This window comes from Ovis canadensis, chromosome 23 (genome assembly GCF_042477335.2).
Source record: "Ovis canadensis isolate MfBH-ARS-UI-01 breed Bighorn chromosome 23, ARS-UI_OviCan_v2, whole genome shotgun sequence".
NCBI classification, from domain to species: Eukaryota; Metazoa; Chordata; class Mammalia; order Artiodactyla; family Bovidae; genus Ovis; species Ovis canadensis.
Window position 1 is genome coordinate 61,867,922 of NC_091267.1, and position 15,150 is coordinate 61,883,071.

The 15,150-nt window shown below is 54.8% G+C and overlaps 1 protein-coding gene across 3 annotated transcripts in view; it reads left to right on the forward strand.

Annotated features, from left to right (window-relative positions):
• CTIF (cap binding complex dependent translation initiation factor) overlaps positions 1-15,150 on the forward strand; it is a 321,475-nt gene that overhangs the window by 63,274 nt on the left and 243,051 nt on the right. For all 3 annotated transcript variants that reach the window (XM_069568499.1, XM_069568501.1, XM_069568500.1), the window contains exon 2: positions 14,321-14,522. In XM_069568499.1, the coding sequence (XP_069424600.1) occupies positions 14,343-14,522 (180 nt within the window). In that variant the 5' untranslated portion in view covers positions 14,321-14,342. The remainder of the gene's footprint in view (positions 1-14,320; positions 14,523-15,150) is intronic.

Here is a 15,150-nt window from a genome sequence, read left to right on the forward strand (position 1 = left end):
ACAGTCTGTGGGGAATATAATATTAATGGCTTGCTTTCCTGCTTCAGTGAAGGTCAAATGCAGCTGGCCCTGAGTAGGAGCACCCCTCTTGGGGTCCTCCAAGCAAGCTCAGGGCCTGGAATTAGGGGGTCTGGGCTTCCATTTTTTTGTGGTTTTTACACTCCTGGGCTCTTGCTATTCAGTTCTGCCCGCAGTTCCTGGCGGATGCAGGGAGAATAACAAGCGCCCAGGCACTGGGTCAAGTTTTAGATCCCTGTGGTTGCTGTCCAGTGGGCTTCCAGCATCGTGTGTGATATATGCAGGCTAGTCAGCCAAAGAGGGGTCTTTCCCCCAGCCTACCGTGCTAGCTAATTTCACTGCTAACATGCCCCCCCACCCCTACCGCATCTCTGCCCGCTGGCAGCCAGCTGCTACCTGCCTGCTGATTACCAAGGGGACAGAACCTCAGTTACCCATCATCCATTTTCTGGTTGCTGAGAATTCATCGTCAAATTGCTGTTGCTTAACCCTTTATTTGCTTACTTGTGGTCGTGCTGGGTCTTCGTTGCTGGGAGGGCTTTTCTCTAGCTGTGGTGAGCAGGGGCTGCTCTCTGGTTGCGATACAAGGGCTTCTCATTGCTTTAGCTTGTGGAGCGCGGGCTCTGAGAGGCATGGGCTTCCGTAGTTGCCCATGAGCACAGGCTCTAGAGCACAGGCTCAGAAGTTGTGATGCACAGGCTTAGTTGCTCCGAGGCATGTGGGGTCTTCCCTGACCAGGGATCGAACCCATGTCTTTTACATTGGCAGGCGGATTTTTTTTTTTTAACCACTGAACCACCAGGGAATCCCCAAATTGTTGTTATCTAGTCATTCAGTCATGCCAGACTCTTTGCGACCCCGTGGACTGCAGCACACCAGGCTTCCCTGTCTCTGCCAGAGTTTGCTCACACTCATGTCCATTGAGTCAGTGATGCCATCCAACTATCTGTCGCCCCTTCTCCTCCTGCCTTCAGTCTCTCCCAGCATCAGGGTCTTTTCCAATGAGTCAGCTCTTCACATCAGGTGGCCAAAGTATGGGAGCTTCACTTTCAACATCGTTCCAGTGAATATTCACGGTTGATTTCCTTTAGGATTAACTGGTTTGATCTCCTTGCTGTCCAGGGGACTCTCAAGAGTTTTTTTCCAGCACCTTAGTTCGAAGGCATCAGTTCTTTAGCACTCAGCCTTCTTTATGCTCCAGTTCATATCAAATACTCAGTGATTAACTGAATGTCTGCAGCGGGCTCAGGTCTGGCTCCCAGGTCACAGGGGAAGGAGCAGGCGTGTCCTCGGCTTCCAAGAGCTTGTAGTTCAGCTGAGGGAGGAGGCAGCCCCCAAGACTGCGTTAGGGCTGAGCTGGAGTGTGGTGAGGGCTTTACAGGGAGCAATGGGACAACCTTGTCCATTTACCTAGACTCCCGTCAAGACACCCAGGAGGTGCACCTCTTTCCCTGAACAGAGTTTGGAGGTACACTGCCTTCTGTGGTTGACTGTTTTGTTTCCAGTGCAGCTCAATCCCCGCAGAGTGACATAGTCTTCCTATAATAACTCTGTGGCTTGTCTTCAACCAGGTTAGGGCGGCGTCCTGCTGATCCGGAAAGCTTTTTTTCTCCCCCTTTGCAGTGACTCTGCATGTTTCTATTTTGGACTGTTGTGTATTGATTTCCCATTGTAACTCCCAGGGGACAATCCTTGTTCTTGATTGCCAGGTTCTTAGGGACACTCCTCATTACTTTCTTGCAGGAGGGTCTCAAACTTGGATATTGGCGAGGACCAGGCAGGTAACGTGTGAGTGAGTGGAGCCTCACGCAAGTGATGGCTGTGGGCCGCGGGGAGACTTCAGGGAGCGCTGGGGTCTGTGGAGAACTGGGCATTGTGTGCCCTGTCTGAAGAGCTCAGCCTTGCTCTGGTCATGCTTCCAGCGAGGGGAGGTGGGCCAGTGTTGGCGGATCTCCCGGTCTTTGAAGAAAACCAGAAATGGGGATTTTACCGTGAAATCTTCTGATCTGTAAAATTGGCTTGAATATTTTAAAAATACTGGACAGACGAAACGGTGTGACCCCAAATGAGCCTTTGCAGTCTCTGCTTTGTGGTTACGCGCCTGTGCGGGAAGAGTTGGTCATCCAAGGTGCTGGGGACAGAGGCCGAAAGGCCCAGTGGGCAGCTGCTGTGGGTGTTCGGGGGGACTCTGTGGGCTCGGGTGGTCAGGGTGGCATCTGGAGGTGGGCTTGACTGAGCGGCCTGCAGGGTGAGGAGGGCAGAGGGAAGGGATGCTGGTCTCGGAGGGAGCCAGCTGTCCTCCTCAGTGGTGAGACCGGCCCGGGGGTCACAGCCCCCTGCCCTCCCACCCCGAGGGACAGGCTGTGTGGAGCGTGCTCCAGCTCCTGAGACCCCCCACCAGCCTCTCAGAAATCACCCGGGCCTGTCACTGCTCCAGCTGGGCTGGCTCACGAAGCCCTGGCCAGGAGGGAGCAGGATGATGGGGACCCTGGTTACCCCGAGCGAGGCAGTGGAGAGGGCGTCACCTGAGATGGGGCTGGGCCGGAGCTCTGAGGCCTTCACCGGAGCTGCTCTCCCAGGTGCGGCGCCGGGCTCAGAGCAGGACACCGCGGGGCTCCTGCCCGGGCATGCTCTGAGTTTCCACTGTTTGTCCATCAACTTGGAAGCTTTTGAAGGCTAGGGGTGGGACCCACACTCTCAACTTCTCCTGAGTTCCCTCTCACTTCATCCTCCCAACACTTTACCGAGATGGTACTTTAATCACCAGTCAAATTTAAAGATGCAGAAACAGGCTACCCAAGGTTACAGAGCTTGGTTTAGCCAGCGTTCGAACCCGGAACTGTGATGTTCCCCTGTCTTAAGGGGAGGGGGCAGGGAAGAAGCTACCTGACTCCAGCCAGGTGTGGTGCTGGCTGACCAGTGACCCTGGGGCCTGTGACTTCTGTGCTTCCTCAAACCTGTGGGGCAGAGCATACAGCAGGTGCTCATTACCTGGGGGAGGTGAATTGCCTTAAGAAAGGCCTAGAATGTGGTAGAAGAGGTTGTAGTCTTGGTTCTGGGATGAGGTAACTCTGACAGCTGTAGGGATGGGGGATGGTACAGTTTCCCCTCCCCCCCACCCTTCCCCACCCCCAAGCATCCTTGGCTGCGCTGTTCTAAGAGCTGGGAAGGGGGCTGGAGGGGAGCCTGGGCTCAGTAGCAGTGGGCAAAGGAGCTGGGGAACCCCACTCTTGGGGAAGGAATGCCCCAGGCTGGGCATGAGAGGGCTGGGGAGCTAGAGGCTGGTCTGCCGTCCTGGGCTTGGGAGAGTGAGAAATACAGGAAGAAGCAGGGCCCCCAAGGACTGTGAAGTCTTGTCAGGACAAGATAAAACCCCATAAAAAATTCAAGAGCAGGATAAGAGTTGGGTAACAGCACAAGGGAGGATGAGAAGGTGTCAGGAGGCAGCCTGTGCTTGGCCGAGGGAGCAGGTGTGGAGTCAGTGCCTGGAGCCCAGTGGAGGCTCCTGTTGGCCCCGGAGGCTGGAGGGGAGGGCAGACCTGGACAGCAGGGCCGTCCAGGGACAGAGCAGGCGCTGGGCATCTTGAGTCCATCCTGGATGCCCTCCTCCTAGTTGGTCTGGGCTCCTCTGCTGGTGTGGAGGCCTCCGCAGGGTCAGAGAGTGTCTATTTTTCCTCCAGCTTGTGTTCTCAGTCGCTCAATCATGTCCGACTCTTTGCGACCCCATGGACTATAGCCCGCCAGGCTTCTCTGCCTTCGGGATTTTCCAGGCAAGAATACTGGAGTGTGTTGCCATGCCCTCCTCTAGGGGATCTTCTCAACCCAGGAATTGAATCTGAATCTCTTGAGTCTCCTGCATTGGCAAGCGGATTCTTTACCACTGCGCCACCTGGGAAGCCCCTTTTTCCTCCAGAGGAAATTCCAGTTGGGAGACTGGAATGTGATGGGGTATCCTATGCATGGACCACGATGGGTGCATCTGTTCTGTCTCCCCCCGACCTCCTTCTCAGATGCCTCTCCTGGTGCTGCCATCGTGAGCATGCTGGGGAGAGAAGGGTTCACAGCATCTCTCCTGCCTTCCAGGCTCGTGGTGATCTGTTCCCTCGCTGGCAAAACCAGTCCAGCTTCTCAGTTTTCCGGAGGCTGCTCTGGAGAGAGAGCAGTGAGGCCCGGGTCCCTTGGTCTCTCTATGGAAGCTCTGCAAGATCCACAGAGCTTGGCCCAGGGCCCTGTGTGGCGTGAGGGTGTGAAAATGATGCAATGACTTGGGAGTCGTCTGTCATTTAGGAGTAACTGGCTGATGTTAATGACTGTGACCCAGAACTGCACTTGGGGTCCAAAGACGTTGGCAATCACTGGGGGAAGGGAGAGGTGACTCAGCTCAGGAGGGGGTTTCTGGGGATGGGAGACTCTCAGGGGCTTGGGAACCTGCATTACAGGCCAGGCTCTATCCATTAGGCATCTGAATGGCTCTGAGCAGGTCCTCCCTACATCTGGGAGGACTCTGGGCTCCAGTGTCCTCATCTGCATGGTAAAGGACAGCAGGAGCATCCAGAGATAGAGCAGTGGTGGGACTGCTGAGTTCTCTTAAGATCTGTTGAGGTCACGTGGCTTAGATTTCAGGAGCCCCTCCAACTTGGTGACAGCAGCTGGGTATGTCTGGCCCTGTTGGACTCTAAGCGAGCGCTGTTATGTGTTCCTGATGCTGAGATCCCAGGGTAGAAGTAGGCAGTCCTAGGGCCCACAGATAAACACTCATTCAGCCTGTTGATGTCGCGCCTGGCCCTAAGTCAGCCATAAGAGAAACTGCCCCTTACCCTGGGAGCCGGCCAGCTGGCCAGAGAGTCAGGATGGAGAATCTACCCATCTTCCAGCCAGGATGGAATAGCTGAATAGTGGATAGAAAAACCTGGACAGGTTTTTCTAGATCTTGGCTATTCAAAGCGTGGTCCTCTGACCAGCAGCAACATCACCAACCGGGAGCTGGTGAGACACGCGGCCTCTCGGGCCCCACTTGGGGTCCACCAAATCCGAATCTGCATTTTAACAAGATCTCCTGTGATCACTGCATATGTGCAAGTTTGGGAAGCGCTGCTCTGGGCCACTTTTCATAAGCTCTTTTGACCACGCATCACAGAAATAAAGATATATTTCCGTGATATATTTAGATGAGACAAAATTTCCATGAAACAATAGTTCCACTTTTAATGTGTGTTACTCACTGGAATTTTCAACTTCATTCTGCCATTTTAATGCTGAGATCATGATTTTGTCTTGTGTGTGCTCAGTTGTGTCTGACTCTTTGTGACCCCCTGGACTGTAGCCCACCAGGCTCCTTTGTCTGTGGTATTGTCCAGGCAAGAATACTGGAGTGGGTTGCCATACCCTCCTCCAGGGGATCTTCCCCAGCTAGGGATCAAACCTGTGTGTCCTGGATTTTTGTCTTGCACTGAGTTTATTTTGCAGTCCACAAAAGCCACGGAGACCTGCAGTTAGAAAAACACCGCCCTAGCTAAGCCCTGTATGATGTTCGAGTGACAGAGGTTTACATTGGTATCAGGCATGTGGGGGACACCGGGTGTCCTCTCTTCTGCAATGGTAAGCGATGCTGATATCTGAGGTAGCCTCCAGTTCCTCCTAGTGTTTCTGAACTTCTCCACTTCCGGTGGTTGAGGGTCTGAGGCTCCTGTGCAGAGAGGCCTCTTCCGAAGCCCCCTGCTTTTCTGTGGTGAACACTAGCAGGCCCAGAGTCCTGGGCCAGCACTGGCGCCAGTGGCTGAGTGTGAGGGCTGCAGGTTGAGGGGAAGGGAAAGCATTCTTCCTGAGTCCTGTCTGTGCAGGAGGTGGGGCGTGAGCTGGACTCGGAGGGGTGGCTTGGCAGCAGGACATCATGAAAGGGGTGCCCGTGGCTTCCTCAGGGAGGGCTCTGGGCACCCCCCTCCCCTGGCAGCTGGCCTCTCTCCTCCCACACTCCCGGCGGGGTGGCCTGGCCTGGCCCTGCTCTGGGGGTTGTAGGCTCTGTGTGTGGGTGCCAGTTGTCAGCTCTGTGTGGAGGCAGGACGAGAGAAGGGCAGGCCTTGTTGTGGAGCGAGGTCACCAGGAGCGCCTGCTAGAGGGGGTCCGGGTTGGGGACTGAGGCCCAACAGCTTGGGAAAGGGACGGTGGAGAAGCGGTGGGTAGATGCGATTCATTCAACAGTGGGGATGTGGTGCTGACTGGCTGGGCCCCGCCGCCCACCACAGCTCAGAGGGACCTGTTGTCCGTCTGCAGAGTTGCTGTCCTGCTGGGTTTGGGGGGACAATCCCATGAGTCCCTGAGCTCAAGAGCCCGCTCCCTGTAGCTGGGCCTGTGGGCCAGGAGGCCAGACCCTTTGTGGAGCTGAAAGTCGGGAAATGAGCCCTGGGCTTCCTCTCTGAGGAAGTCCTGGCCGAGCTGTGTGCTGAAGGCCTGAGGCGAAATGGTCCGCTGGAGGGTGAGGGGCACAGGGCTGCCCTTTCCGGGGCCTGGAATTGTTGGGTGCCCCCCGAGAAGAGCTGGCAGGCCGCAAAGCAGAGACTCATCTGGTTGGCAGGTCACTGAACCTGGGGATTGGGGAGGAGGTAATTCCTCTAATGCCTGGCTGTTCTTAAAGGGATTGGCTACATTTACAGCTGCTAATGCCATTTGTCACAGGGCTGGTAGGAAAGGATGCTGAGAGGGCTGGGATGGTTCCAGCTTCTCCTCTCTGGGCCCTGCCTTCTCCTGTAGACCCTGCATCCTTGATGTAGCTCCGTGAGCCCCCCGTGAAGGTTGAGAGGCAGGCAGGCCCAGAGGGTGGGGGGAGCGAGGTTCCTGTCCTCAGCCCGAGCCCGCGGCGTCAGCAGAAGTGCCTTTGCTGACGCTGGTTTCCCAAGGAACCACAGCGCCCCACGGCCTCAGCCCCTCTGTGACCCTCCTGCAGCTGTGCCCACCCGGGCCCCGCCTCCTGCCTGCAGGCTCCAAGGCTGCCTGCCCTTTACAGCGAAGTGTGGCCTCAGCACTTTCCCCACGCCTGCTGCCTGCCTTTTTGTTCCTGGGCATCCATCACCTGGCAGGGGCTAGGGGGCACAGCAGCGTGAGGAGGGGAGCCCCGAAGGCAGAAGGGCGTGTTCCTGAGATCTGGCCACAGCCCCGCAGGCCACATCTTGGATAGCTGCAGCTACAAGAGGTGTTTCTTCTCCTCGTCCAACCTCTCCTCTTTTTCTTCTTCCTCTGGGCTCAGCCCCCTTCCCACTTTTCACTGATCATTAAAACAGAAGCTCTTCTTGCTGGCTCTCAGCTTACCCAGCAGCTTAGCTGTTTGGGGATTTCCCACCCTGATCTATGCTTCCCAGGTGGCGTTACTGGTGAAGAACCCACCTGCCAGTGCAGGAGACGTGGGTTCGATCCCTGGGTCGGGAAGATCCCCTGGAGGAGGGCATGGCAACCCACTCCAGTGTTCTTGCCTGGAGAACCCCATGGGCAGAAGAGCTTGGTGAGCTGCAGTCCATGGGGTCGCAGAGAGTTGGACACGACTGAAGTGACTGAGCACGTATCCTGATCTTGCTGTGAATGAGAAGCGGAGCCAGGAGGAGACCCCAGAGCAGCAGCAGGAAGGAAGCAGAACAAGTCTGGAGAGAAGTGTCTCTTCATTTCCCTGGTCTCCACCAGCCTGGAGTTCACTCTGTGCCTCCTCACTGTTCTTACCTTAAAAGTAGACAGGTCCTTCTAGGCTTTTACCCCAGAGAATTACAAACAGGAACTCAGATACTTGTACACCCGTGTTTGTAGCAGCATTAATCACAACAGCCAAAGGTGAGAACAGCCTGAGTGTCCATTGATGAGTGAATGAATAAGCAAAATGTGGTCCATACATAAGTCTGTTGTAACACAGTGTATTATTCATCCACAAAAAGGCGTGAAATTCTGACACATTCTACAACATGATTGAATCTTGAAAACATTAGAAGTGAAATAAGCCAGTCACAAAAGGACAGATGTTGTATGACGCCACCTAAAGGAGGTATGCAGAGGAGCCAAGAGAGAAAGGAGAGCAATTGCCAGGGGCTGGGGCAGGGGATGGAGGGCTGTTTATTGGGCACCAGATTTCTGTTGGGATGATGACAGTCTTCTGGAAATAGATAGTGATGGTGCTTACGTAATACTGTGAATGTACTTCAGTTCAGTTTAGTCGCTCAGTCATGTCTGACTCTTTGCGACCCCTATGGACTGCAGCATGCCAGGCCTCCCTGACCATCAGCAACTCCCAGAGTCTACTCAAACTCATGTCCATAGAATCGGTAAGGCCATCCAACCATCTCATCCCCTGTTGTCCCCTTCTCCTCCTGCCTTCAATCTTTCCCAGCATCAGGGTCTTGTCCAGTGAGTCAGTTCTTCGCATCAGGTGGCCAAAGTGTTGGAGTTTGAGCTTCAGCATCAGTCCTTCCAATGAACACCCTGGACTGATTTCCTTTAGGATGGACTGGTTGGATCTCCTTGCAGTCCAAGGGACTCTTGAGAGCCTTCTCCAACACCACAGTTCAAAAGCATCCGTTCTTCTGCATTCAGCTTTCTTTATAGTCACTCTCACATCCATACATGACCACTGGAAAAACCATAGCTTGATGAATGTACTTAATGCCGCTGAATTGTACACTTGAAAATGGCTTCAGTGCTATGTTTTGAGTTATAGGTACTTTACCTTTATTGAAAGTGGGGGAGTGAGTGCCTGGCTGATGGCCTAGGAGATGGATGATGTAGACCCAGTTTCCTCTCCCACCTCCCTCTTCTCCAGTAAAGAGAGAAAGCTCGGGGCTTTTCTTCTGAAGGTGGGACCTGCACCCTGGTTGGGGCTCATTGTAGAACAGACAAACGAGCCCAACCCAAGTGATGCCCCAGGAATGGGTCTCCCTGGGGGGAGAGACACGGGAGGAGGGGGTCAGCATAGGGGCGTCACGGACTGGTCACCCTGTGGGCCTCTGGGCTCTGTGCCCTGGGTCGCCCTGCGGGACCACGGAGAAGGCGCCTCAGCTGTTGTCTGAGAGACCGAGAGGGAGGGTTTGTCTCCGTCCAGGGCTGCTGCAGAGGCTATCAGCTCCTCCCGCTCCGAGATGCAGGAACCAGCAGGCCTCCTGCAGGGGCTGTTGGTGTGTGCCCGAGGAGCCCTGGGCAGCCGAGGGGACGTGCAGTCAGGCTGCGCAGGAGACCCTGCCTGGGCCGCAGTGACTGGAGTGGGAGGGGGTCTCCAAGACCAGCGACCAGTGTGGGGTCTGCTCCTTTTCCCTCTGGGCACCAGGATTCTCCAGGGTGGGAATGTGTCTCAAGTCCCCCCTTTCCTCAGTGAGCCAGGAGGGGGTGATTGCTGCCCCCGCCTCCCTCCCGGGATGATGGTGTGGCCCCGTGACAGGCCCATGAGAGCCGGGAAGCCCCAGCAGCGTAGAGCTGAGCCTGCTGTGTAGGCCGGGCTGGGCACTTGGTCCTCCTGGAAACACTCCTGTCTAGTTCCTACAGAGCCCAGTCCTCTGCCTGCTCATGAGACAGGAGCCAGAAGCCCGTGATAAGATCTGAAGTTCTTCGAGGAATCATGGGCGCGGCCTTAGACATTGGCCTTTGCTGCAGGCCGGCTCCTTTTCAGCCTTCTCTGGGCACCGACCTTATCACCCCATCCTGCTGAGGCCGACCGCCTGCCCAAGGCCGTGCGTGAGCGTGGCACGGGGCCCAGCCCTCTCGAGCCTGCAGCCCAGTGGAGGTTAGGACACACACACAGAGCACTGAAGAACTCACTGGGCTTTGGAAGGGCGGTGGTAAAAGGAGTGGGTGATTTCCTGAGGGCCTGAGCAGGCTGCCAGGAGGTGGGACAAGAAAGCCCAGGAAGCTCAGCTCCATGCTCTGTGATGACCTAGATGGGTGGGATGGCGGGGGCGGGGTAGAGGGGGCGGTGAGAGGAAGGTCCAGAGGGTGGGGATGTACGTATACATATACCTGACTTGGGCTTCCCAGGTGGCTCAGAGGTTAAAGCATCTGCCTGCAATGTGGGAGACCCGGGTTCGAACCCTGGATCGGGAAGATCCCCTGGAGATGGAAATGGCAGCCCACTCCAGTGTTCTTGCCTGGAGAATCCCATGGACAGAGGAGCCTGGTTGGCTACAGTTCAGTTCAGTTCAATCGCTCAGGCGTGTCCGACTCTTTGCGACCCCATGAATCGCAGCACACCAGGCCTCCCTGTCCATCACCAACTCCCAGAGTTCACTCAGACTCATGTCCATCGAGTCAGTGATGCCATCCAGCCATCTCATCCTCTGTCGCCCCCTTTTCCTCCTGCCCCCAATCCCTCCCAGCATCAGAGTCTTTTCCAATGAGTCAACTCTTCGCATGAGGTGGCCAAAGTACTGGAGTTTCAGCTTTACCATCATTCCTTCCAAAGAAATCCCAGGGCTGACCTCCTTCAGAATGGACTGGTTGGATCTTCTTGCAGTCCAAGGGACTCTCAAGAGTCTTCTCCAACACCACAGTTCAAAAGCATCAATTCTTCGGCGCTCATCCTCCTTCACAGTCCAACTCTCACATCCGTACATGACCACAGGAAAAACCATAGCCTTGACTAGACGGACCTTAGTCGGCAAAGTAATGTCTCTGCTTTTGAATAGGCTACAGTTCACGGGGTCGCAAAGAGTCAGACACGACTGAGCTACTTCACTTCACTTCACTATACCTGATTTGGGCTTCCCAGCTGGCACTAGTGCTAAAGGAGCCCCCCCCCCAACCCCGCCACACCCCGCCGATGTAGGAGATGTAAGAGGCTCAAGTTTGATCCCTGGGTGAGGAAGATCCCCAGGAAAAGGACATGGCAACCCATTCCAGTATTCTTGCCTAGAGAATCCCATGGACAGAGGAGCCTGGCGGGCTACACCAGTCCATGGGGTCGTTAGCACGCATGCATACCTGATTCACTTTGTTGTAATGAAACTAACACAATGTTGTAAAGCAATTATATTCCCCCCCCAAAAAAAAAGAGGCAGTGAGGTGTAGGTGGACTCCGTGCTCTGCTGTGTGATCTTGGGCAAGTTACTTTGTATCAATTGCATAGAGTTACAGTGAGGGGTAAGTGGATGAAGGCCTGTCGAATGTTGAGGAGGGTGCTGGCCCAGGCTACTTGTGCTGGTACATTAGCAGCTCCTGTCATTAATAGGGGTTGCCGTATTCATACTCCTAGACTGAGACTGGGTGAATCCTTTGCCCACTCACTGCTGTTAAAGGTGGGGATTGGGCTAGCTGGCACTGGCCTCTAAGGTTCTAGCCCCTCGTGAGTATAAGGACCCTGAGACTGGGCAGGTGGAAGGAAGGGGAGAGTGACTTTGGATGAGCAACACAGAGTGAGCAAAAGCACAGAGGCAGAAAGAGCGTCCCGTGTTAGTGGTTTAGTGCCACAAACTTAAAGGCTTAGAATAACGTCTGTTTATCATCTCACAGGGCTGGAAGTCAGAAGCCCCTCTCGGCACAGCAGGAAGCTGAAAGCAGGGTGTTGGTCAGGCTGAGTTCTGGTCTGGAGGCTCTGGGAGACAGAACCTGCCCCCAAGCTCAGGGCTTGTTGAATTTACTTCTTGCTCTTGCAGGCTGGAAGCACTTTTCCTGCTCGGTCATTGACCAGGGATGGCTGTCAGCCTCTCGAGGCTGCCCACGAACCTTGCACACACATTCCTTCTCCTTCAGGCCGAGACTCTTGTCTCTCCCTCCAGCCCCGGATGTAAGGGGCTCATGTGATTGGGTCAGGCCCTCCTGAATACTCTGTCTGCAGATCTGCTGACTTGGAGTTTAATTACATTTACAAAATCCTCTCCCAGGAGTTCCTAGGTTAATGTTTGATTGAGTAACTGGGAGAAAGTGTATGCTCAGGGCTCTCTTGAGTTCTGAAGCCTGCCACACTTAACTTACATCCAGGACAAAAAGCAGAGTGGCCAGGGGGCAGGAGGCAGCTGTCTGAGCAGTGGGGTTGGTGTTAGGAAGGACGTAAGACCACTCGGGGCCTTGAATGGCAGGTGGAGGAAGCGGCCCTTGCACCACTAGGCACACTAATTTCAATCTGAGCAAAGTGCCTGCCTGCACACTCACCGCCACCCTGGCCTCCATCCCTGGGTTCCCCCACTCTGAAGAGAGCACCCAAGCCTGAAACCACAGGCTCCTCCCATGGGGCTTGGGACACACCCACGAGCCCCAAGGTTACTGAGCTCAGAAGCCTAGCACATACCCTCTGTAGCTGGTTTGGGGTCCAAGGGAGGCTGGATCTCATGCAGCAGCCAAGAGCCAAAACCCGAATCAGGAAATCAGCTGGAGAACGTGTGTCCACTTGTGTGACCATCCTTCCCATGGTCAGCACAGCCTCTGGGGAGCCCGACGAGGGTTTGGGGGAGTCAGCATTCATGGTCTTGCAGCATTTCTGGAACCCCTCGGGCCGCTTCTTGTCCTATTTTGGATTCATTACTATTGAAAACTCAACAAACTCTTATGTGTTGGTGAATAACTGTGTCCTACAAAAGCTCTCAGTAATCCAAGGTTTTGAAATTCAGGTGTTCCTCTAAACATACTAGGAAGTTGTCTTTATTATCCACAACACATTCAAGGCGCCGAAAGCCCTTTGTGGTCTCAGCCCCACCCATTTACTTGGGTCTTTGTTGAGCGACCTCACTTCACTTCACTTTGTGTATCTAAGGGTGGTGATTTGGTAGAAGACTCTTGTACTAGTTCTGATGGTGAAGCCATGTGCAATCTCTGCTTTTTCTGCTCAGTGGGCTGCCGCTGGAAAGCACTGATTTCCAGACAGTGGAAGGGACGCCAGACCAGCTTTAAAGCCCCTTCCTGTCAGGAGCAGGAGTGTGTGTGTGTGTGTGTGTGTGTGGGGGGGGGTTGTCCCTGCTGGGAAGGGAGCTAATAGTAAGAATGGTTTTAGCTTTCTCAACTTCCAGGTGGGCTGCAGGAGCTTTGAGGACAAGAGTGGACAGTGAAGGTGTCCCTGCAGGCCTGGACCCCTGTAGCTGCTAGGTTAACCAGTCCTGTTGGAGATGGACAGCTTTTTTTTTTAAGCAATGCTTCAAGGCATATAGGGAGAAGGCAAAGGCACCCCACTCCAGTACTCTTGCCTGGGAAATCCCATAGGCAGAGGAGCCTGGTAGGCTGCAGTCCATGGGGTTGCGAAGAGTCAGACACAACTGAGCGACTTCACTTTCACTTTTCACTTCATGCATTGGAGAAGGAAATGGCAACCGACTCCAGTGTTCTTGCCTGGAGAATCCCAGGGACGGGGGAGCCTAGTGGGCTGCCGTCTATGGAGTTGCACAGAGTCGGACATGACTGAAGTGACTTAGCAGCAGCAGCAACAAGGCATATAGGATTTTAGTTCCCTAACCAGGGATGGAACTAATGTCCTATGCAGTGGAAGTGCAGAGTCCTAATCCCTGGACTGCCAGGGAATTCCTCCTAGGGACAGCAGTTTTATTGGTAGTCTTTAATAGATATCCATGGAACACTGGTCAAACTTTATGTCAAGCTTCTCAGGGAGAGGGCCTGAGCTCTTAATGAGGGCATCATGCGCTCCTATGGAGGGTGACCAGACAGTGTCCAAGGCTGAACCATGCCCTCCCAGACAACCCGCTGGGCCTTACACATTGTATCTTTAAAAGCTAGCCATGTCCTTAGAGATGGAGTATAGCGTGTGTCCTACTGGACACACCACTAACAGGCTGCACGTTATCGCCTACCATCTTCACCAAATTTAGGGATGGTCTGGTGTCCAAAACGAAAACATGTCTTTGGAAGGAGGTATTCTTGGAGGCGCAGACCCTTTAAAGCGTCTGTGTCTGGGGACCCCCTGTATGTCTCAATGCTGGAGTCAGGGACATAGATACCTGTGGTCAGTCTTATTCTGCTTTATGATAGATTTTGTTAACTCCATGTTGGGAAATGGGGCTGGGGTGGTAGGCTGGGTCCAATTTTCCACTTTCTCCTGAGTGGTAAGGTCTAGGTATGAACTGACACCCAGCATGGCACCAGTTACGATGCTGGACAATTAGACACAATACTGGCCCTTCTCTGGGCCTGAGTCTCCTTCCCGACTCCCCAGGAGGAATCACAGCTTCCTCTTCATTTGCTAAAGGCCAGCCAGCGCCCCACTGACTGCTCAAGGGCTTGGGAGAGGGCAGGATGGATGAGGGAGTGCCTCCGGGAGGGGGAGGGCTTCTCAGGTGGGGCCCCCATCTCTGCCTCCAGCAGCGTTGTCGTCTCACCGAGCCCATCTGTCCTCTGCCTCCTGCAGCCCAGGCCCCTGAGCGGGAGGGATGGAGAACTCTTCAGCAGCGTCCGCCTCCTCCGAGGCCGGGAGCAGCCGCTCCCAGGAAATTGAGGAGCTGGAGCGCTTCATCGACAGCTACGTGCTGGAGTACCAGGTGCAGGGGCTGCTGACCGACAAGACGGAGGGTGACGGCGAGAGCGAGAAGACGCAGTCCCACATCTCCCAGGTAACACCACCCGGGAGGGCACGGGGCTCGGCAAACTCAGAGGGATGCTAAGGGGCCCTGGCTCCAGGCAGCGTCTGGTCGTGTGGCCCTAGATTGCCAAGATGGGGGTGGCCCCCCAACCAGAGTATGGGATCCAGGCAGAAAGTCCCCGGCTGTGCACTCCTGGCCCCTCTGACCCCACTGGGCAGCTCGGGCCTGGCAGACTCACAATTCATGGAACCCTCGTTTATTGAGCACCTGCTTTGTGCAAGGCACTGCTCCCGGCTCCATGAGCCACAAGCTCATGTTCTAGCAGACATCTGATGATTGAAGCTCATCCAAAGGCACACCATCAAAAGTCTGTCACTTCTGAATAGGTCCTCTGATGTCGAATACAGGCAGTTGTTGGCAGCCAAAGGATCGTGTCTCTCAGGCCTCACCGAGGGCTCTGTGTGCCAGACCTCGTGACGCACATGAAGCCTTCAGACCAGAATCTCAGGTCTGAAGCTCTGGAGCTTCCCTGCTGCTGGCCAGTCTGTGGCAGCCCTGGTGGAAGGTGAACTCTGCTGAAAGACTGTGGGTCGAGATTTGGAAGTTTCCAGTTCTCCAGAGTAGAATGTGAACCATTAAGGGAAGTGACCGTGTCAAG